The sequence below is a fragment of the Anolis carolinensis genome, unplaced genomic scaffold, assembly GCF_035594765.1.
Source record: "Anolis carolinensis isolate JA03-04 unplaced genomic scaffold, rAnoCar3.1.pri scaffold_7, whole genome shotgun sequence".
Lineage (NCBI taxonomy): Eukaryota > Metazoa > Chordata > Lepidosauria > Squamata > Dactyloidae > Anolis > Anolis carolinensis.
The window spans coordinates 630,807-656,168 of NW_026943818.1; the positions used below are offsets into that span (position 1 = coordinate 630,807).

General features: G+C 39.6%; 2 protein-coding genes across 3 annotated transcripts; both read right to left on the bottom strand.

Annotated features, from left to right (window-relative positions):
• Positions 1–1,947: 1,947 nt before the first annotated feature.
• On the bottom strand, positions 1,948–19,871 carry zbtb6 (zinc finger and BTB domain containing 6). 2 transcript variants are annotated; one of them, XM_062959999.1, is made up of 2 exons: positions 19,732–19,871; positions 1,948–5,201 (listed from the first exon to the last, which is right to left on the bottom strand). In XM_062959999.1, the coding sequence occupies exon 2, from the start codon at positions 5,189–5,191 to the stop codon at positions 4,004–4,006; it is 1,188 nt and encodes a 395-aa protein (XP_062816069.1). In that variant the 5' UTR covers positions 5,192–5,201; positions 19,732–19,871; the 3' UTR covers positions 1,948–4,003. The 2 variants fall into 2 exon arrangements, with proteins under 2 accessions (XP_062816069.1, XP_062816068.1); XM_062959998.1 differs by lacking the exon at positions 19,732–19,871 and adding an exon at positions 12,318–12,696.
• Positions 17,492–25,361, bottom strand: zbtb26 (zinc finger and BTB domain containing 26). Its single transcript, XM_062959997.1, has 2 exons — positions 25,227–25,361; positions 17,492–21,291 (listed from the first exon to the last, which is right to left on the bottom strand). The coding sequence occupies exon 2, from the start codon at positions 21,279–21,281 to the stop codon at positions 19,965–19,967; it is 1,317 nt and encodes a 438-aa protein (XP_062816067.1). The 5' UTR covers positions 21,282–21,291; positions 25,227–25,361; the 3' UTR covers positions 17,492–19,964.
• Position 25,362: the final 1 nt, after the last annotated feature.

Below are 25,362 nucleotides of genomic sequence, written 5' to 3' on the forward strand. Positions count from 1 at the left end.
CATTCCCCTCTCTCTCTTTGCGGTGGGCGGGGCCTCCCTGGGGCTCATTTGCATAGCAGGCCCGGATCTTATACACGCCCACCGCCTGCCTATTCCCCTCTCTCTCTTTGCGGTGGGCGGGGCCTCCCTGGAGCTCATTTGCATAGCAGACCCGGATCTTATACACGCCCACCGCCTGCCCATTCCCCTCTCTCTCTTTGCGGTGGGCGGGGCCTCCCTGGGGCTCATTTGCATAGCAGGCCCGGATCTTATACACGCCCACCGCCTGCCCATTCCCCTCTCTCTCTTTGCGGTGGGCGGGGCCTTCCTGGGGCTCATTTGCATAGGAGGCCCGGATCTTATACACGCCCACCGCCTGCCCATTCCCCTCTCTCTCTTTGCGGTGGGCGGGGCCTCCCCGGGGCTCATTTGCATAGAAGACCCGGATCTTATACACGCCCACCGCCTGCCTATTCCCCTCTCTCTCTTTGCGGTGGGCGGGGCCTCCCTGGAGCTCATTTGCATAGCAGACCCGGATCTTATACACGCCCACCGCCTGCCTATTCCCCTCTCTCTCTTTGCGGTGGGCGGGGCCTCCCTGGGGCTCATTTGCATAGCAGGCCCGGATCTTATACACGCCCACCGCCTGCCCATTCCCCTCTCTCTCTTTGCGGTGGGCGGGGCCTCCCCGGGGCTCATTTGCATAGCAGGCCCGGATCTTATACACGCCCACCGCCTGCCTATTCCCCTCTCTCTCTTTGCGGTGGGCGGGGCCTCCCTGGGGCTCATTTGCATAGCAGACTCGGATCTTATACACGCCCACCGCCTGCCTATTCCCCTCTCTCTCTTTGCGGTGGGCGGGGCCTCCCTGGGGCTCATTTGCATAGGAGGCCCGGATGTTATACACGCCCACCGCCTGCCCATTCCCCTCTCTCTCTTTGCGGTGGGCGGGGCCTCCCTGGGGCTCATTTGCATAGCAGACCCGGATCTTATACACGCCCACCGCCTGCCCATTCCCCTCTCTCTCTTTGCGGTGGGCGGGGCCTCCCTGGGGCTCATTTGCATAGAAGACCCGGATGTTATACACGCCCACCACCTGCCTATTCCCCTCTCTCTCTTTGCGGTGGGCGGGGCCTCCCTGGGGCTCATTTGCATAGCAGACCCGGATCTTATACACGCCCACCGCCTGCCCATTCCCCTCTCTCTCTTTGCGGTGGGCGGGGCCTCCCTGGAGCTCATTTGCATAGGAGGCCCGGATCTTATACACGCCCACCGCCTGCCTATTCCCCTCTCTCTCTTTGCGGTGGGCGGGGCCTCCCTGGGGCTCATTTGCATACCAAGTCCTGCTTTTATACAGAACGCGCTGAGGGTGGGCGGGGCCTCTCCGGGGCTTATTATTATTCCTTCCGCGCACAGGCCTCGTCCTTCTCGCGTGAGCTTGAGAGACTCTATTCCCCCTCTCTCTCTTTACAGTGGGCGGGGCCTCCCTGGGGCTCATTTGCATAGCAGGCCCGGATCGTACCCGGAACACACGGAGCGTGGGCGGGGCCTCCCTGGGACTTATTTGCATAGCAGGCCCTGATCTTATTCAGAGCACATTCCGGATGGGCGGGGCCTTCTTTAGGCTTATTTGCATAGCAGGCTCTACTATTACAGAGCACTTTGAGAGTGGGCGGGGTATCTTTGGGACTGATTTGCATAGCAGGCCCTAATATTATAGAGCACACTAAGGGTGGGCGGGGCCTCTCTGGGGCTTATTTGCATACCAGGTCCTAATATTATAGAGCACAGAGGGTGGGCGGGGCCTTCCTGGGGTTCATTTACATACCAGGCTTTGACCGTATGCAGAGCACACTGAGGGTGGGCGGGGCCTCCGTGGGGTTTATTTACATAGCACACTGAAGGTGGGCGGGGCCTCCCCAGGGCTCATTTGCATGATAGACTCAATTAGGAAATTGCACAGATAGATAAGCCATTAAAGGTGGGCGAAATTTATTGTCACGAGCAAGAAACCAGGCAAAACAAAACAGCAGGGACCCCAAGAGGCCACCCGGTTCAACCCACGAAGACACAATCTAAGCCCTCCCGACAGACGCACATCCAGACTCTGCTCAAATTAATAATAATAATAATAATATAGAACCATAGCATCCTAGAGTTCAAAGGGACCCCAAGGGGACATCTAGTTTGACCCATTTCTTCTTCCAGGAAGGAAGGCACAATCCAAGCCCTCCCGACAGATGGCCATCCCACTCTAGGACCCATATACAGAAAGCGCAGGCACATATATATCACTTATATATAAATATTCTTGGGGAAGACACAGCACATTTTGGAACAAAAATTCGCGGCAAAACGTCACAACACGATGTGGGATCCATGTACACTCTTGGGGATCATGGGAGCTGTAGTTTCGCGAGGTCCGTTTCAGTGGTGCCCCGGGAAACTACAAATCCCAGCATTCTAAAGCAGCGAGCCAAGACCCAGTCTATGTGTTGTCGAAGGCTTCCGTGGCCATAACGCTGGGTTGCTGTGAGTTTTCCGGGCTGCATGCATATCTGTGTATATGTGTATGCGTATCTGTGTATGTAAATATATGTATATGTGTAAATATATATGTTTATGTATGTCTATGTATGTATGTCTATATGAGTATGTATGTATGTATATCTGTATATGTATGTCTGTGTGTATATGTGTATGTATATGTATTTGTGTATGTATATCTGTGTATGTATAGATATGTATGTGTAAATATATTTATATGTTTATTTGTTTCTATGTATGTATGTCTATATGTGTATGTATGTGTAAATATATTTATATAATCTTTATGTATGTCTGTATGTATGTCTGTGTATATGTGTATGTATATGTATTTGTGTATGTATATCTGTGTATGTGTATGTATAGATATGTATGTGTAAATATATTTATATGTTTATGTATGTCTATGTATGTCTATATGAGTATGTATGTATGTATATCTGTCTATATGTATATCTGTGTGTATATCCTATCCTATCTCCATCCTAGTGGATTTTTTTCTCTCTGTGATTCATATATTTTTGAGTGACTATATTGTTTCTGTTTATGTGATTATTTTAGCCAATTGTTATGCTTTTTTTTGTACTCTTATAGCGCTTTATAGTGTTTCAGTGTTTTATTGTACAATGTTTTTATGCTGATTTTGTATGGGAAACTGCCCTGAGTCCCTCTTGGAAGAGAAGGTGGTATACAAAAAATCTTTTACTTACTTACTATATGTGTATGTATATGTATATTTGTGTATGTGTAAATATATTTATGTTTATGTATGTCTATGTATGTATGTCTATATGTGTATGTATGTATATCTGTCTGTATATCTGTGTGTATATGTGTATGTATATATATTTATGTGTAAATATATTTATATAATGTTTATGTATGTCTATGTATGTATGTCTATCTGTCTGTATGTCTATATGTGTATGTATGTGTAAATATATTTATATAATGTTTATGTATGCCTATGTATGTATGTCTATGTGTATGTATGTATATCTGTCTGTATGTATATCTGTGTGCATGTAAATATATTTATATAATGTTTACGTATGTTTATGTATGTATGTCTATATGTGTGTGTATGTATGTCTATCTGTCTGTATGTATATCTGTGTGTTTGTAAATATATTTATATAATGTTTATGTATGCCTATGTATGTATGTCTATCTGTCTGTCTGTATATCTGTGTGTATATGTGTATGTATATGTATATATATGTATGTGTAAACAAATCTAGCCAACGATACAAAACACAGCACCCTCTGCCTTGGTGTTACTAATGTATATGTCGGTCCATTAAAGCAGAAAATTGCAAATATTCCATCAAACGATAATTCCTATTGGAGGGAGTCGTGCTGCTTAAAGCGGGATGAAAAGGGGATGAATATACAGTGTGGACACCCCTCTTGGATACAGTTCGTGGGACTCGTATTGACGAGGATCTCGCAGGGAAGGGTGCAAAGGAAGGGCCTGCTAGTCGTAGTCTATCCGGACCTGGGTGACGCCGCCAATGCTGCCGCCCATGCCGATGCCACCAAGGCCCCCCATGCCGCCCATGCCGGGGGGTGCCTTGGCGTGGACGGAGGTGAGGTGCTTCTTGAGGGCGGACTTGTGCTTGAAGTCCATGTCGCAGAGGTGGCACTTGTAGGGCCGGTCCCCGCTGTGGATGTTGAGGTGGTCCTGGAGGGTGCTCTTGGCCGTGAAGGTCTTGAGGCAGACCGCGCACTGGAAGGGCCGGATGCCCATGTGGCCCCGGATGTGCCGGTTGAGGTTCTTCTTCTGCGTGAAGGTCTTCCCGCACTGCAGGCACAGGAACAGCTTGTGCATCTTCAGGTGCCGCAGGTAGTTCTCCAGGTGGAGGAACCCGCGCGGGCACTTGGGGCACTGGTGCCGCCACGCCGAGGGGCCCGCCTCCCCCGGGGGCCCCGCTCCCGCCACGGGGGCCTCCGCCCCGAAGCCCGGGAAGGGCGCCGACATCCGGCTCTCCACCGTCGAGTTGATCAGCGAGTGCTGCGTCTCCGGGAAATAGAGACTCGCTTCCGAGGAGGTGGACGGCTGCGCAAAGCGCTCGCTGTTGTCGTCGTCGTCGTCCACGTCGGGTCCCATTTGGAAGACGCAGATCTCCTCCTCGTCCTCGACGGGCGGGATCTCCGGGCCTTTTTCCCGCTTGACGTGGACGGGGCTGTCTTCGGGGATCTCGATGACCTCGCAGTCTCCGTCCGCGGTTCCGTCCATGTCCGAAGAGTGGCACCGGTCACCGTCCAGGCCGGCGTCCATCTCCAGGTACTTGGAGAGCGCCTCGGAGCACTTCTCCACGATGTGGACCATCTGCAGGTAGCTGGCGGCCGTCAGGTACTTGAGCAGCTCCTTGCGCTTGACCTCCAGCGCGCCCGTGTAGCAGGAGAGCAGCAGCTTGCGCCCGACCTCGGCGCTCTGCAGGATGGTGATGCGCACCTGCTGCGACTGGCTGAGCAGGAACTGGTCGCGCATGAAGGTGGAGCAGGCCGCAAAGATCACCTTGTGCCCGGGGAACTCCGTGTCGTTGATGTAGATGGAGACGTCGCAGAAGAGGTTCTGCTGCCGCAGGAGGTCCATCTTCCGCAGCACCGCCTCGCCCTGATGCTCGAAACGGAAGTGGAGCACGTCCGAGTCGGCCGCCATGGTCCAGGCCCTGCAAGGGCGGGGTGGAAATAATAATAATAATAATAATAATAATAATAATAATAATAAAACTTTATTTATCTTTAGGATTCATTCAGCACTTTAAGTATTACACCTGCTGTATAATTATCCCCCCTGATAACTTGATATTGCTCTGCACCTTGGCCTGGATCTTTTGACCCAAATCGGGATTTTAATATTATTGTGTATATTGACTTTTATGACCGTTTTTAATCATGTTGAAGTTTTACTGCTCGGTTTAATGTTTTATCTGATTTGTGCTGTCGTGTCTGGGCATGGCTCCATGTAAGCCGCCCCGAGTCCCTCCAGGGAGATGGGGCGGGATATAAGAATAAAATTATTATTATTATTATTATTATTATTATTATTATTATTATTATTATTATTATTATTATTATCTTCCCACGGGGACTCGGGGCGGCGTACATGGGGCAGAGGCCCAAACAACATAAGGACAAAATATAAGCAACATAATACAAATCTATATACTGTATATAAAAGGGCGGGAAAATGAATTGTTGTCGGGTTGGGTGTGTTGCCCACGTAAGCCGCCCCAAGTCCCTCTGGGGAGATAGAGGCGAGATATAATAATAATAATAATAATAACTTTATTTTTATACCCCGCCTCTATCTCCCCAAAGGGGACTCAGGGCGGCTTACATGGGGCCAAGCCCGAAATAAAGCAATAACAATATAAAACACAACAATAGACAAGAGACATGCACAATTATAAAAATTATTATTTATTGTATGACGCAGCAAACAAGATAGATATGTGTGATTTTGTGATACGAAATCCAGCATATCTATCTTGTTTGCTGTGTCATACAATAATAATAATAATAATAATAATAATAATAATAATAATAATAATGTCACAGATGGGTTACAGAAGGAATGAGAGCACATATTATTATTATTATTATTATTATTATTATTATTATTATTATTATTATATTGGAACAAGGAAGGGCAGCATCACAGATGGGTTACACAAACAATCTTTTGTCGGGTTGGGTGTATTCCAGTGTAAGCTGCCCCAAGTCCCTCCGGGGAGATAGAGGCAGGATATAATAATAATAATAACTTTATTTTTATACCCTGCCTCTATCTCCCCAAATGGGACTCAGGGTGGCTTACATGGGGTCAAGCCTGAATTAAAACAATAACAATATAAAACACAACAATAGACAAGAGACATGCACAATTATAAAAATTTAAACATCTGTGTTTAAACCCATCTGTGATGCCGCCCTTCTTTATTCCAATATAATAATAATAATAATAATAATAATAATAATAATAAATTTTATTTTTTATACCCCGCCTCTATCTCCCCAAAGGGGACTCAGGGCGGCTTACATGGGGCCAAGCCCGAATTAAAACAATAACAATATAAAACACAAAAATTTTGAGTAATTACACTGGAATACCGCCGATTTCTGGGCCTGAATATATTGCACAAGATTTCCCTAGCCTAAAATGATACATTTTAATATATTGTGTTTATGGTTCCCGTCCCCTTGATCTGGTCATGTAAGTGTGATTTATTGTTATAATTGTATTATTTTACTTTGTTTAATAATGAGTTATTACGTTGTTATGTAATGTTTATGTTGTTTTTATGACTGGAAACCGCCCTGAGGCCCATCCGGGAGATAGGGCGGTATATATATAAAGTTTTATTATTATTATTATATAACAATAGACAAGAGACATGCACAATTATAAAAATTTGAACATCTGTGTTTAAACCCATCTGTGATGCCGCCCTTCCTTATTCCAATATAATAATAATAATAATAATAATAATAATAATAATAATAATAATAATAATGTCACAGATGGGTTACAGAAGGAATGGGAGCACATATTATTATTATTATTATTATTATTATTATTATTATTATTATTATTATATTGGAACAAGAATGGACGGCATCACAGATAGATTACACAAATTTTTTTTGTCGGGTTGGGTGTGTTCCAATGTAAGCCGCCCCGAGTCCCTCCAGGGAGATAGAGGCGGGATATAATAATAATAATAATAATAATAATAATAATAATAATAATAATAATAATAATGTTTATGTTGTTTTTATGACTGGAAACCGCCCTGAGGCCCATCCGGGAGATAGGGCGGTATATATATAAAGTTTTATTATTATTATTATTATATAACAATAGACAAGAGACATGCACAATTATAAAAATTTGAACATCTGTGTTTAAACCCATCTGTGATGCCGCCCTTCCTTATTCCAATATAATAATAATAATAATAATAATAATAATAATAATAATAATAATAATAATAATAATGTCACAGATGGGTTACAGAAGGAATGGGAGCACATATTATTATTATTATTATTATTATTATTATTATTATTATAATATTGGAACAAGAATGGACGGCATCACAGATAGATTACACAAAAATTTTTTGTCGGGTTGGGTGTGTTCCAATGTAAGCCGCCCCGAGTCCCTCCGGGGAGATAGAGGCGGGATATAATAATAATAATAATAATAATAATAATAATAATAATAATGTTTATGTTGTTTTTATGACTGGAAACCGCCCTGAGGCCCATCCGGGAGATAGGGCGGTATATATATAAAGTTTTATTATTATTATTATATAACAATAGACAAGAGACATGCACAATTATAAAAATTTGAACATCTGTGTTTAAACCCATCTGTGATGCCGCCCTTCCTTATTCCAATATAATAATAATAATAATAATAATAATAATAATAATAATGTCACAGATGGGTTACAGAAGGAATGGGAGCACATATTATTATTATTATTATTATTATTATTATTATATTGGAACAAGAATGGACGGCATCACAGATAGATTACACAAAAATTTTTTGTCGGGTTGGGTGTGTTCCAATGTAAGCCGCCCCGAGTCCCTCCGGGGAGATAGAGGCGGGATATAATAATAATAATAATAATAATAATAATAATAATAATAATAATAATGGGATCTGGGCACATCATCCGAAAATATATCACACAGTCCTAGACACTTGGGAAGTGTTCGACTTGTGATTTTGTGATACGAAATCCAGCATATCACGAGCACAAGACTTTAGAATCATAGAATCATAGAATCATAGAATAGTAGAGTTGGAAGAGACCTCAAGGGCCATCTAGTCCAACCCCCCGCTAAGAAGCAGGAAATCGCATTCAAAGCACCCCCGACAGATGGCCATCCAGCCTCTGCTTAAAAGCCTCCAAAGAAGGAGCCTCCACCACGGCCCGGGGGAGAGAGTTCCACTGGTGAACAGCCCTTCTCACAGTGAGGAAGTTCTTCCTGATGTTCAGGTGGAATCTCCTTTCCTGTAGTTTGAAGCCATTGTTCCGTGTCCTAGTCTGCAGGGCAGCAGAAAATAAGCTTGCTCCCTCCTCCCTATGACTTCCCTTCACATATTTGTACATGGCTCTCATGTCTCCTCTCAGCCTTCTCTTCTGCAGGCTAAACATGCCCAGCTCTTTAAGCCTCTCCTCATAGGGCTTGTTCTCCAGACCCTTAATCATTTTAGTTGCCCTCCTCTGGACGCTTTCCAGCTTGTCAACATCTCCCTTCATCTGCGGTGCCCAAAACTGGACACAGTATTCCAGGTGTGGTCTGACCAAGGCAGAATAGAAAGAGGGGGAGCAGGACTTCCCTGGATCTAGACGTTATTCCCCTATTGATGCAGGACAGAATCCCATTGGCTTTTTTAGCTGCCGCATCACATTGTAGGCTCATGTTTAACTTGTTGTCCACGAGGACTCCAAGGTCTTTTTCACACACACTGCTGTCAAGCCAGGCGTCCCCCATTCTGTATCTTTGATTTCCATTTTTTCTGCCGAAGTGAAGTATCTTGCATTTGTCCTTGTTGAACTTCATTTTGTTAGTTTTGGCCCATCTCTCTAGTCTGTCAAGATCATTTTGAATTCTGCTCCTGTCTTCTGGAGTGTTAGCTATCCCTCCCAGTTTTGTGTCGTCTGCAAACTTGATGATCGTGCCTTCTAACCCTTCGTCTAAGTCGTTAATAAAGATGTTGAACAGAACCGGGCCCAGGACGGAGCCCTGCGGCACTCCACTCGTGACTTCTTTCCAAGATGAAGACGACGCATTGGTGAGCACCCTTTGGGTTCGTTCACTTAGCCAATGACAGATCCACCTAACCGTAGTTTTGTCTAGCCCACATTTTACTAGTTTGTTTGCCAGAAGGTCGTGGGGGACTTTGTCGAAGGCCTTACTGAAATCTAGATATGCTACATCCACGGCATTCCCTGTATCGACCCAACTCGTAACTCTATCGAAAAAAGAGATCAGATTAGTCTGGCATGACTTGTTTTTGGTAAATCCGTGTTGACTATTAGCAATGACCGCATTTGTTTCTAAGTGTTTGCAGACCACTTCCTTAATGATCTTTTCCAGAATCTTGCCTGGTATTGATGTGAGGCTGACCGGACGGTAATTGTTTGGGTCGTTCTTTTTTCCCTTCTTGAAGATAGGGACCACATTCGCCCTCCTCCAATCTGCTGGGACTTCTCCCGTTCTCCAAGAACTCTCGAAGATGATTGCCAGTGGTTCTGAAATAACTTCCGCTAGTTCCTTCAATACTCTTGGATGTAGCTGATCTGGCCCTGGGGACTTGAATTCGTTTAGAGTGGCCAGGTGTTCCTGGACAACTTGTTTCCCTATTTGGGGTTGGATTTCCCCCAATCCTTCGTCCATTCCATGTTGCTGAGGTTGAAGATGGCTTTCTTTTTGTGAGAAGACCGAGGCAAAGAAGGCATTAAGCAGTTCTGCCTTTTCCCTATCCCCAAAGATCGTAGGCATAGACTTGAACGTGGTACACAACCCTAGGTATACACGGTAATTTTTAGTTGAATAATAATAATGCTGTGGACTCATCTTGATATGTTTCAAATAATAATAATATAACACATGTCAAGGCGCTTTGAGTCTAATAATAATAATAATAATAATAACAATAATAATAATAGAACACATTTGAAGGCATTTTGAGTCTAATAATATTAATAATAATAAAACACATTTGAAATAAACAACTGTTAAAAAGTGCTTTTAGGATTTTTTAAAGATTTTTTTAAAGATGTTTGAAAGATGTTTTTAAGATGTTTATAAATGGTTGATTTTAGACGGTTCTTGTAAGCCGCCCCGAGCCCTAGGGGAGTGGCGGCATATAAGTTTGAAAAATAAATAAATAAAATAAATAATTTCTTCTGAAAATTGTGGTTCACACTTCAGATAAATTCCACATTGTGCCATGCAAGTTAATGTCTCGGAGATGCGTATAAAGGAATGTAAAACATAAAGGAGTGAAGAACCCGGGAATCCTTGTTGTTCTTCACTCCTTTATGTTTTACATTCCTTTATACGCATCTCCGAGACATTAACTTGCATGGCACAATGTGGAATTTATTTGAAGTGTGAACCACAATTTTCAGAAGAAATTATCAGTTGTTTATTTCATTGGCCATGCATTCCTAAGACTTTTTATCTATGTGGGACAATACTGAAATTCAAAGTGTTGTGCTCAGTCACTGAATATACTTATCTGTTACTGAAAAAACATACAAGCATGAAAATAAATTGAAATTGTTATGACTGTTTTATTGATGCTGATGTTTTATTGTTGGGATATTTGTTTTATTGTCTTGCTGTTGTTATTATACTGTTGTGTCGGGCAAGACCCCATGTAAGCTGCCTCGAGTTCCTTCGGGGAGATGGGGCGGGGTATAAAAAGAAAGTTATTATTATTATTATTATTATTATTATTATTATTATTATATTGTTATGTCTGGGCATGGCCCCATGTAAGCCGCCCCGAGTCCCTTCGGGGAGATGGGGCGGGGTATAAAAAGAAAGTTATTATTATTATTATTATTATATTGTTATGTCTGGGCATGGCCCCATGTAAGCCGCCCCGAGTCCCTTCGGGGAGATGGGGCGGGGTATAAAAAGAAAGTTATTATTATTATTATTATTATTATTATTATTATTATTATTATTATTATATTGTTATGTCTGGGCATGGCCCCATGTAAGCCGCCCCGAGTCCCTTCGGGGAGATGGGGCGGGGTATAAAAAGAAAGTTATTATTATTATTATTATTATTATTATTATTATTATTATTATTATTATATTGTTATGTCTGGGCATGGCCCCATGTAAGCCGCCCCGAGTCCCTTCGGGGAGATGGGGCGGGGTATAAAAAGAAAGTTATTATTATTATTATTATTATATTGTTATGTCTGGGCATGGCCCCATGTAAGCCGCCCCGAGTCCCTTCGGGGAGATGGGGCGGGGTATAAAAAGAAAGTTATTATTATTATTATTATTATATTGTTATGTCTGGGCCTGGCCCCATGTAAGCCGCCCCGAGTCCCTTCGGGGAGATGGGGCGGGGTATAAAAAGAAAGTTATTATTATTATTATTATTATTATTATTATTATTATTATTATATTGTTATGTCTGGGCATGGCCCCATGTAAGCCGCCCCGAGTCCCTTTGGGGAGATGGGGCGGGGTATAAAAAGAAAGTTGTTGTTATTATTATTATTATTATTATTATTATTATTATTATTATTATTATTATTATGTAATGTTGTAAACAGTCTTCATCTGTGCATTACTCTTGCGCCTGTAATGGTTATAATCAGTTTATTTCCTATGTTCTATTCTGGATATTAGTTAGCAATAGGACAACTGTATCTATACAAGGAAACAATCAGGGCCAGCTACCACAGTCCAAACAAAGGATTCTCCCCCCCCCCCCGAGACAGGAAGCAGCCAGGCTTTGAAGCTGCAAGGCTATTCGATGCTAATCAAGGTGCCAATGGCAACATTCACACACCCTTCAAACAGACAAAGAGTTTTTGCTTTTTTCCCCTGGGTTCAACCCCCCCCCCCCCCCCCCCCCCCAATTATTTTAGTGCCAGTTTTGGCCCAGATCTCTGTAGGAGCCTTTTGTGGTGCAAGGGCACTGACTAGCCTTGAACACCCAAATATTCCCAGATATGGGGGGGGGGGGAAGACCCTAGGAATAAAAGCGTTCCCATTTTCCTTACCTCTCCCGCTTCCCTCGTCGCTGGACTGGGAGCCGGTCTCCTCGGAGGAGGGAGGAAGGAAAAGCACCAAACACTCCCCCCCGGAACCCTTTTTGCACGCCTTGTTCCTCACCCGGAAAACAATCCGAGCGCACACAGGAACCGGCTCCCCATTGGCCAGGGCCGCTGGCGCTGCCGACCAATCAGGAAGCGAGGCGAGGAGAATGAACTGTTGCTGCCTCATTCAGATATTTGCCTTTGGATGGCATGGCTTTGGGGCATCATGCCAGGGCTTTGAGTACATGTATGTATGCATGTATGTGTGCATATATGTCATTGCCTATACATATAATATATTGTATATACATATAATATTGATAATAATATAATGTAATACAATATTATACTACTAATAATACAATACTAATTATATATATTTTAAATGTAATATTACTAATATGTCATTGCCTTGAGTCTCTCCCTATATGTATATATGTACTGTACATATAATATATTGTATATACATATATTGATGATAATATAATGTAATACAATATTATACTACTAATAATACAATACTAATTATATATATTTTAAATGTAATATTACTAATATGTCATTGCCTTGAGTCTCTCCCTATATGTATATATGTACTGTACATATAATATATTGTATATACATATATTGATGATAATATAATGTAATACAATATTATACTACTAATAATACAATACTAATTATATATATTTTAAATGTAATATTACTAATATGTCATTGCCTTGAGTCTCTCCATATACATGTATATGTCATTGCCTTGAGCATATATGTGTGCCTATATATTGTATATACATATATTGTATATACATATATTGTATACACATATAATATTGATAATATTATAATGTAATACAATATTATATTAATAATACAATATAATACTAATTATATATATTTTAAATGTAATATTACTAATATGTCATTGCCTTGAGTCTCTCCCTATATGTATATATGTACTGTACATATAATATATTGTATATACATATATTGATAATATAATGTAATACAATATTATACTACTAATAATACAATATAATACTAATTATATATATTTTAAATATATTACTAATATGTCATTGCCTTGAGTCTCTCCCTATATGTATATATGTACTGTACATATAATATATTGTATATACATATATTGATAATAATATAATGTAATACAATATTATACTACTAATAATACAATATAATACTAATTATATATATTTTAAATGTAATATTACTAATATGTCATTGCCTTGAGTCTCTCCCTATATGTATATATGTACTGTACATATAATATATTGTATATACATATATTGATAATAATATAATGTAATACAATATTATACTACTAATAATACAATATAATACTAATTATATATATATTAAATGTAATATTACTAATATGTCATTGCCTTGAGTCTCTCCATATACATGTATATGTCATTGCCTTGAGCATATATGTGTGCCTATATATTGTATATACATATATTGTATATACATATATTGTATACACATATAATATTGATAATATTATAATGTAATACAATATTATATTAATAATACAATATAATACTAATTATATATATTTTAAATGTAATATTACTAATATGTCATTGCCTTGAGTCTCTCCCTATATGTATATATGTACTGTACATATAATATATTGTATATACATATATTGATAATATAATGTAATACAATATTATACTACTAATAATACAATATAATACTAATTATATATATTTTAAATATATTACTAATATGTCATTGCCTTGAGTCTCTCCCTATACATGTATATGTCATTGCCTTGGGCATATATGTGTGCCTATATATTGTATATACATATATTGTATATACATATAATATTGATAATATTATAATGTAATACAATATTATACTAATAATACAATATAATACTAATTATATATTTTAAATGTAATATTACTAATATGTCATTGCCTTGAGTCTCTCCCTATATGTATACATGTACTGTACATATAATATATTGTATATACATATATTGATAATATAATGTAATACAATATTATACTACTAATAATACAATATAATACTAATTATATATATTTTAAATATATTACTAATATGTCATTGCCTTGAGTCTCTCCCTATACATGTATATGTCATTGCCTTGGGCATATATGTGTGCCTATATATTGTATATACATATATTGTATATACATATAATATTGATAATATTATAATGTAATACAATATTATACTAATAATACAATATAATACTAATTATATATATTTTAAATGTAATATTACTAATATGTCATTGCCTTGAGTCTCTCCCTATATGTATATATGTACTGTACATATAATATATTGTATATACATATATTGATAATATAATGTAATACAATATTATACTACTAATAATACAATATAATACTAATTATATATATTTTAAATATATTACTAATATGTCATTGCCTTGAGTCTCTCCCTATACATGTATATGTCATTGCCTTGGGCATATATGTGTGCCTATATATTGTATATACATATATTGTATATACATATAATATTGATAATATTATAATGTAATACAATATTATACTAATAATACAATATAATACTAATTATATATTTTAAATGTAATATTACTAATATGTCATTGCCTTGAGTCTCTCCCTATATGTATACATGTACTGTACATATAATATATTGTATATACATATATTGATAATAATATAATGTAATACAATATTATACTACTAATAATACAATATAATACTAATTATATATATTTTAAATATATTACTAATATGTCATTGCCTTGTCTCTCCATATACATGTATATGTCATTGCCTTGAGCATATATGTGTGCCTATATATTGTATATACATATATTGTATATACATATATTGTATACACATATAATATTGATAATATTATAATGTAATACAATATTATATTAATAATACAATATAATACTAATTATATATTTTAAATGTAATATTACTAATATGTCATTGCCTTGAGTCTCTCCCTATATGTATATATGTACTGTACATATAATATATTGTATATACATATATTGATAATAATATAATGTAATACAATATTATACTAATAATAATACAATATAATAATTATATATATATTAAATATATTACTAATATGTCATTGCCTTGAGTCTCTCCCTATACATGTATATGTCATTGCCTTGAGCATATATGTGTGCCTATATATTGTATATACATATATTGTATATACATATATTGTATACACATATAATATTGATATTATAATGTAATACAATATTATATTAATAATACAATATAATACTAATTATATATTTTAAATGTAATATTACTAATATGTCATTGCCTTGAGTCTCTCCCTATATGTATATATGTACTGTACATATAATATATTGTATATACATATATTGATAATAATATAATGTAATACAATATTATACTAATAATAATACAATATAATAATTATATATATATTAAATATATTACTAATATGTCATTGCCTTGAGTCTCTCCCTATACATGTATATGTCATTGCCTTGAGCATATATGTGTAGCTATATATTGTATATACATATAATATATTGTATATACATATAATACTGATATTATACTAATAATACAATATGTACTAATTATATATTTTAAATGTAATATTACTAATGTCATTGCCTTGACTCTCTCCCTATACGTATATATGTATATACATATAATATATTGTATATACATATAATATTGATATTATAATGTAATACAATATTATACTAATACAATATAAATTATATATTAAATGTAATATTACTAACAATGTCATTGCCTTGAGTCTCTCCCTATACGTACATATGTATATGTCATTGCCTTGAGCATGTGTGCCTATATATTGTATATACATATAATATATTGTATATACATATATTAATATCATGTAATACAATATTATACTAAGAATACAATATAATACTAATTATATATTTTTAAATGTAATACTAATGTCATTGCCTTGAGTCTCTCCCTATACATATGTATATGTATTGAGCATATGTGTGCCTATATATTGTATATACATATAATATTGATAATAATTGATTAAATGTAATATTACTAATGTCATTGCCTTGTTTCTCCCTATACGTACATATGTATATGCCATTGCCTTGAGCATTTGTGCCTATATATATATATATATATATATACACACACATATATAGACACATAAATATATACATGGCAATGACATACATCTATAGGGAGATTCAAGGCAATGACATGTATGTGTGTGTGTATATATATACACACACACATACAAGGCAATGACAAATACATATGTATACATATAGAGAGAGACTCATGGCAATGACATACATGCACACACTGATACATGTCATTCCCTTCAGTTTCTCTATATGTATACGTAAGTATATGTCATTGCATTGAGCATATATGTATATATATACACACGTCATTGCCATGAGTCGTATATGTATACATATGTATGTCATTGCCTTGTGTGTGTATATATAAATATTATATATATACACACACACATACATGCCATTGCCTTGAATCTCCCTATATATGTATGTCATTGCCTTGTGTATGTATATATAAATATTATATATATATATACACACATACATGCCATTGCCTTGAATCTCCCTATATATGTATGTCATTGCCATGTATATATTTCTCTATGTGTGTGTGTATATATACACATACATACACACAGACATGAAAATATACCATTTCCATGAGCCTTTGTATATATACATATGAATGTATATATGTCATTGCCTTGAGTCTCTCTATATATGTATACATATATGTGTGCATATATATGTCATTGCTTTGAATCTATGTGTGTATATGTATGAATACATATAGCTATTTATTTATTTAACTTATATAACGCTCTTCTCCCCCAGGTGGACCGGTCTTACACAATATATACAGAAACATATATGCAATTTATATATATGTATACATATATACATGTATATGTATATGTCATTGTCTTGAGTCTGTGTGTATATGTATGAATATATATACACACACACACACACATGCCATTTCCTTGAGTCCACACATGTATACGTATGTTGGGGAGGAAAGCAGAAGCGGCATACTGATGACACACCACAATTAGACAATAAAAGGTTTAATCGTTCATTGGCTGCTCCAGAATTTCTCTCCACCAACGCCTTCTTCTACCCCTACGTCTCTAATATCGCTTCTAACTACTTCCTCGAGTGCCGACGACAGATTCTAAGCACCAGACACACACGCACACGGAAACGTAACACGGAGAGGACGTGGCGAGAGGGACAATTGGGAAGGGCAGACACGGGTGGAAACGGAGGAAGGAGCGGAAGGACAAAGACACAAGACAATGGAGACGTGCCACCGACCGACGACAACCGTTCTAGCCTAAGCACATCGTTTCCACAGGTCTGTGTGGGCAAAAAGGAGCCTGAGAAGAGTCAAGAGCGCCATCCCTGAATCCCTAGCCTTCCACGTCATTGGGGTCCGGTTCCCAGCAGCCCCAGCCACGAAAAGGCAAGGATACTGGGAGTTGAAGTCAGACAAATCGGAAGGGCCAAAGGTTCCAGAGGAAAAAAGGAAAGGCAACTCATCTGAGGCCAAACAAGAACAACCTTGGGTTGCGGTGAGTTTGCCAGACTATGTTCCAGAAGCATTCTCTCCTGATGTTTCACCCACATTGAAGAAAGCAATCAGGGCCTGCTAACACCTCCCAACAAAGAATTTCCCTGGCAGAAAGGAGCCAGGCCTTGAAGATGCAAGGCTATTCAATACTAAGGTGTTCCAGAAGCATTCCCTTCTCACGTTTCACCCACATCTGTGGCAGGCATCCTCAGAGGTTGTGAGGTATGTTGGAATCAATCAGGGCCTGCTAATACCTCCCAACAAAGGATTCCCCTGGCAGAAAGCAGCCAGGCCTTGAAGATGCAAGGCTATTCAATACTAAGGTGTTCCAGAAGCATTCCCTTCTCACGTTTCGCCCACATCTGTGGCAGGCATCCTCAGAGGTTGGAAACAGGCAGGAAACAATCAGGGCCTGCTAACACCTCCCAACAAAGGATCCCCCTGGCAGAAAGCAGCCAGGCCTTGAAGATGCAGGGCTATTCAATACTAAGGTGTTCCAGAAGCATTCTCTTCTCACGTTTCGCCCACATCTGTGGCAGGCATCCTCAGAGGTTGTGAGGTTTGTTGGAAACCATCAGGGCCTGCTAACACCTCCCAACAAAGGATTCCTCCAGGCAAGAAGCAGCCAGGCTTTGAAGGTGCAATTCTATTCATTGTTAATCAAGGAGGTCAATTGCAACGTTCAGACTTGCCTCAAACAGACAAAGAGTTTTTTTCCCCACCCTGGATATTATTCCACAGGGATATATACACTCCACTTGCCTCAATTTCAGCAGACCTCTATGCAGATACCCTCACTGATTGACTTTGCAGCTGCAGGGCCATTCAATACAAATCAAGGTGACCAATGGCAACATTCACACTTGCCTCAAACAGACAAGCGTTCGGAGATATATAAACCCCACTTGCCAAGTTTCCAACAGAACTCCCAACTTCTGAGGATGCCTGCCACATATGTGGTCACTGGAACATAGCCAGACAGCCCGGAAAACTCACAGCAACCCAGTGATTCCGGCCACGACAGCCTTCGGCAACACAAAGGCCAACCTTTCCCAGCGGTTTTCACCTGTCTTCATTAGGAAAGGGACTTAAGGAGTTAAGAAAATTTGGGTTTTGCTCCCACTTGAAAACAGGGGTGGGCAACTGGGAGTAAGATTTATGCGCTGGGAAAAATCCAGTGTCTGTAGAGACTGCTCAAAACGCACCCTAGGTAAGGTAAAGGTTTCCCGTGACGTTAAGTCCAGTCGTGACCGACTCTGGGGGTTGGTGCTCATCTCTATTTCTAAGCCGAAGAGCCGGCGTTGTCCGTAGACACCTCCAAGGTCATGTGGCCATAGGCATGACTGCATGGAGCGCCGTTACCTTCCCGCCAGAGCAGTACCTATTGATCTACTCGCACTGGCATGTTTTCAAACTGCTAGGTTGGGAGGAGTAAATGCACCCTACAACAACAACCTATATCATTTTGAACTCAACTCATTTTGAGAAATGACTGTTTTCTTTTAAAACAAGATTAAATAAGCTGGAATATATATATATATTTTGAGTGGGGGGCTTATTTAAAAGCTCCTCAAACCATGGAAACCTCCAGGGATGGAAGGAAGTCCTGGGGGTCTATAAAAATTGCTTAAGAACAAGACGGGTAGTTCCCGATGTTTTAAACAAACCGTACAAAGGTAAACGTTGCATAAGAGTCTTATCAAATATCAAGAGCTTACAGTGATCCAGTGCTGCTTCTTCCCTCTTTTCTTTCACAAAGTCCAGGGTTGTTGTTGTTGTAATTATTTTTGAAAAATTAGCTTAAAAACTCATCTGTGGTGGATGTTATTGGAAAGAGGAATGCAGAACCGGAGGCAACCTTTGTGGGTCCAACCACGTTTTCTCATCCTGTGTTCAATGCCCAAAGTCCTGCGCAAGGAGAGAGGCAGAAGCTCCCCTCCGGAGCCCGCTTTCAATTCATGTTCTCGCTCCGCAAGCTCAGCACCGCTTGCGCCAGGGCCTGCCCGCCGTCGCCGGGCGGTGGTCCGCCTTTGGAGTCCGTCCCGGAGCTGCAGCAGCTGAAGGAGTCGAAATCCGGGGCCACGTCCTGGACGCTGCGCTCGTTGGCGTTGTCGAAGCTGTTCTTGCCGTGGAGCTGCTTGAGGTGCTTGCGCAGGACGGGCTTGTGGGCGAAGACCATGTCGCAGTAGTTGCAGCGGTGGGGCTTGTCCCCGCTGTGGAGGTTGAGGTGGTCCTGCAGGGAGCACTTCTGCGAGAAGGTCTTCCCGCAGATCTTGCACTGGAAGGGCTTGATGCCGGCGTGGACCCGCATGTGCCGGTGCAGGTTGCCCTTCTGCGTGAAGGTCTTGCCGCACAGGAGGCACATGAAGAGCTTGTGCATCTTCAGGTGGTTGGCGTAGTTCTCCAGGTGCCGGAAGACCCGGGTGCACTTGGGGCACTGGTGGTGCCACTGCAGGCCCTTGTCCAGCCCCCGGGCGTTGGGGCCAAACATGTCCTTGGAGGCCGCCAGGAGGTTCTCGCCCCCGGCGTAGGAGAGCGCGTAGTTGTGGAGCTGGCCCCGCTCCACCTCCCCGACCCGGTTCTCCACCGTGGAGTTGATGAGCGAGTGCTGCGGCTCCGACGAATGCAGGGAGCTCTGCTGCTGCTCCGAGGAAACAAACGGGCTCTGGTCCTTCTTGCTCCGGACCTCCGAGGCCTCCCCGATGGACTCCACCTTCACAATCTGGATGTCGCTGTCCTCCATGTCCATGCTGTCCTCGGAGGGCTGGATGCAGGGTGAATCCGCCTGCAAGGAGTCTTCTTCATCGTCGTCCTCTTCCTCCACCCCGGCCGTCTTCGTCGGCCGCGCGCTCTCCTCTTTGCTCTCCAGCGGCTGCTGCTTCGGCTTGATGAACTTCCACAGCGCCTGCGTGCAGCGCTTCACGATGTGGCTCATCTGGAGGAAGCTGGCCGCCGTCAGGTAGTTGACCAGCTCCATCTCCGGGAACTCCAGGACGCCGCTGTAGCAGGAGAGGAGCAGCTGCCTCCCGACCTCGGCGCTCTGCAGGATGGAGATCTTCACCTCCCGGGAGTCGTTCAGCAGGAACTGGTCTCTCAAGAACGGGGAGCCGGCGGCAAAGACGATCTTGTGGCCGGGCACCTCGAGGTCGTCGATGCGGACCGTGACGTCGCAGAACTTGTTCTCCTCCCGCAGCTTGTCCATCTTCTGCAGCATGGCGTCGCCGTAGTTGTCAAACTGGAAGTGGAGGCTATCCGCTGTCTCGGTCATGTTGGCAAACCTGAAGGGAAAGCCATGACAGAGGGAGTAATAATAATAATAATAATGTCTATCTTGTTTGCTGTGTCATACAATAATACTAATAATAATACTAATAATAATACTAATAATAATACTAATAATAATAACTGGACAATTTGGACAGAAAAACAAGAAAACTAATGACCATTCATCATTCACTGCACCCCCGCAGTGATGTTGACTGGCTCTATCTGCCTAGAAGATCAGGGGGCAGAGGACTCTTACAAGTAAAACAAACAGTCAAAGAAGAAGAACATGCCCTGGTAGAATATGTCAAGCAAAGTGAAGAACCTGCTCTGATTGAAGTCAAAAATCAGAAACTCCTCAAAGCACAGCAGACAAAAAACCAGTACAAGAAAACTGCACTACAAACTAGAGCTGACAGCTGGCACAACAAAACATTGCATGGAAAGTTCCTTGACAAAATTGAAGGAAAAGCTGATAAGGAGAAGACCTGGCTCTGGCTCACGAATGGGACCCTGAAGAAGGAGACAGAAGGCCTGATCCTTCCAGCCCAGGAGCAAGCCATCAGGACAAAGGCCATTAATAATAATAATAATAATAATAATAATAATAATAATAATAATAATAGAAGACCTGGCTCTGGCTCACGAATGGGACCCTGAAGAAGGAGACAGAAGGCCTGATCCTTGCAGCCCAGGAGCAAGCCATCAAAACAAAGGCAATTCAGGCCAAGATCGAAAAATCAGCTGATGACCCAAAATGCAGACTGTGCAAGGAAACCGACGAAAGCATGGATCATCTCCTCAGCTGCTGTAAGAAAATCGCACAGACAGACTACAAACAGAGGCACAACCATGTGGCCCAAATGATTCATTGGAACTTATGCCTCAAGTCCCACCTCCCAGCAGCAAAGAACTGGTGGGATCACAAACCTGTAAAAGTATTGGAAAATGAGCACGCCAAGATACTGTGGGACTTCCGAATCCAGACTGACAAAGTTCTGGAACACAACACACCAGACATCACAGTTGTGGAAAAGAAAAAGATTTGGATCATTGATGTTGCCATCCCAGGTGACGAAAAACAACAGGAAAAACTCAGCCGCTCTTAGGACCTCAAGATTGAACTTCAAAGACTCTGGCAGAAACCAGTGCAGGTGGTCCCGGTGGTGATGGGCACACTGGGTGCCGTGCCAAAAGATCTCAGCCGGCATTTGGAAACAATAGACATTGACAAAGTTACGATCTGCCAACTGCAAAAGGCCACCCTACTGGGATCTGCACGCATCATCCGAAAATACATCACAGAGTCCTAGACACTTGGGAAGTGATATGATATGAAATCCAGCATGTCTATCTTGTTTGCTGTGTCATACAATAAAAATAATAATAAAACTATTTATATACCGCCCTATTTTATTTATTATTTCTTTACATCATTTTTACCCCGCCCTTCTCACCTGGAGGGACTCTGGGTGGCTTACAACAGTCGGCAAATTACATTGCCCAAAATACATTCAATAAAACAACGACATATCAATAAACAATAAAACAGTGCCACATCAATTAAAACTCTGATTAGGCTCTATTAAACCATGAATTATAAAATTTTAAATGCATGTATAGTTAAATTCATCCACTAACACCTTCGTGTGCACCTTGATTCATGTCCCTATCTCCTCAAGGGACTCAGGGCGGTTTCCAACATGATAAAAACAATACAATACACACAATAAAAACAAAACCATGGCTTTCCTACATAGAAATGTAGCTCTTTCAGTAAAGTCTTTTAAAGCTTGACTCTATTCCTGTATTCCTGCACTTTTTACTTTTGTGAACTTGATATAGACACAGGGTCTATTCCCATCCCAATTTGCACTTCCAAGAATTTGCAGCACTTTATCAGTCACCTCGTGTTTACAATATTTATATGGTGCACCTTACCCAGTCTACTTTTACAACCTCTGTGTTTTAATCCATGTTTTTATCAGTTCTTGTCATTTGTTTTTATTGGCTAATGTTTAAATTTTTATAATTGTGCATGTCTTTTGTCTATTGTTGTGTTCTATATTGCTATTGTTTTTATTCGGGCTTGGCCCCATGTAAGCCACCCTGAGTCCCCTTTGGGGAGATAGAGGCGGGGTATAAAAATAAAGTTGTTATTATTATTATTACTATTATTATTGCTGAAGCTCATTCGCTCTGCTGCTGGCATACAAGAAGCTTCTGATCTATTCTGTCTTGGTCAGACCACACCTGGAATCACACTGTGTCCCATTTTGGGCACCGCAATTGAAGGGAGATGTTGACTCTAAGCATGGGAAGAGGGCGACTCAAAGGATCAAGGGTTAAGCGGCTGACGGGGAAAAGGAAAGGGCCTGAGGCTGTTAGGAATTCTGGGAGTTGGAGTCCAAAACACCTGGATGGCCCAAGTAGGCCCAGGCCTGTTGTAAATAGTGCAATGACATTATTTTACTACAAGAAAAAGCCTCCAAAGGAAGGCTGGGGCTGGGCCATGCCGCTGCCGGAAGAGGTGCTCTAAATATAAAATATATAATAAATATAGAATGATGATGATAATAAATGATATAATGTTAATAATGATAATAATAAATATATAAGACATATATAATAAATGTATAATGATAATAAGAATAAAATATATAATAAATATAGAATGATGATGGTAATAAATGATAATTATAACAAATATATAATGATAATAATAATAAATATAAAATGTTAATAATGATAATAGTAAATATATAATAAGACATATAATAAATGTATGATAATAAGAACAAAATATTTAATAAATATATAATGATAATAAGAATAACATATATAATAAATATAGAATGATGATAATAATAAATGATAATAATAAATGTAGAATGATAATAATAATAATATATAATAAGACATATAATAAATGTATGATAATAAGAATAAAATATATAATAACTATAGAATGATGATAATAAATGATAACAATAATAAATGTAGAATGATAATAACGATAATACATATATGATAATAAATGTATGATCATAAGAATAAAATATATAATAAATATAGAATGGTAATAATAATAAATGATAATTATAACAAATATGTGATGATGATAATAATAAATGATAATAATAAATATATGTTAATAATGATAATAATAAATATAGAATAAGACATATAATAAATATAGAATGATAACAATAATAAATGATAACAATAATAAATGTAGAATGATAATAATGATAATAATACATATATGATAATAAATGTATGATCATAAAAATAAAATATATAATAAATATAGAATGGTAATAATAATAAATGATAATTATAACAAATATGTGATGATGATAATAATAAATGATAATAATAAATATATGTTAATAATGATAATAATAAATATAGAATTAGACATATATAATAAATATATAAAGATAATAAGAATAAAATATATAATAAATATAGAATGATAATAATAAATGATAACAATAATAAATGTAGAATGATAATAAGGATAATAATACATATATGATAATAAATGTATGATCATAAGAATAAAATATATAATAAGTATAGAATGATGATGATAATAATAAATGATAATTATAACAAATATGTAAAGATAATAATAATAAATATATTATTTTTATTATGATGATGAGTTGTCCCATGCCTGGTCTAGATTCTACATGGCGGAGGAAGGCTCCACGAAGGCCGCTTTCCACACAGCGGTATTCATTGCACACTGAACTGAGTCCACACTCACTCCTCCCCTGAGGCTCCCTCAGCCGCGCTAGGCCCTCCCTCAGGCCTGTCCTTTGGAGGCCTCGAACTACAACTCCCAGAATCCCCTTGGGGAGCCCTTTCTGAGGGGAACCCCGCGCGGGAGGAGGCGCGCTCTCTCAGCCTCCAACCCGACGCGAGCCCGGGGCCTCCTCACCTCCGCTCCGGGGAGGGACCAGGGCGCCGGCCTCCTCCGCCTCCTCCGCCTCCTCCGCCTCCCGCTTCTCCTCAGGCGCCACTTCCGGTGCCTCTGCCTTCCCTTTCCTTCCCCGGAAGTGGCTATTGGCCGGATG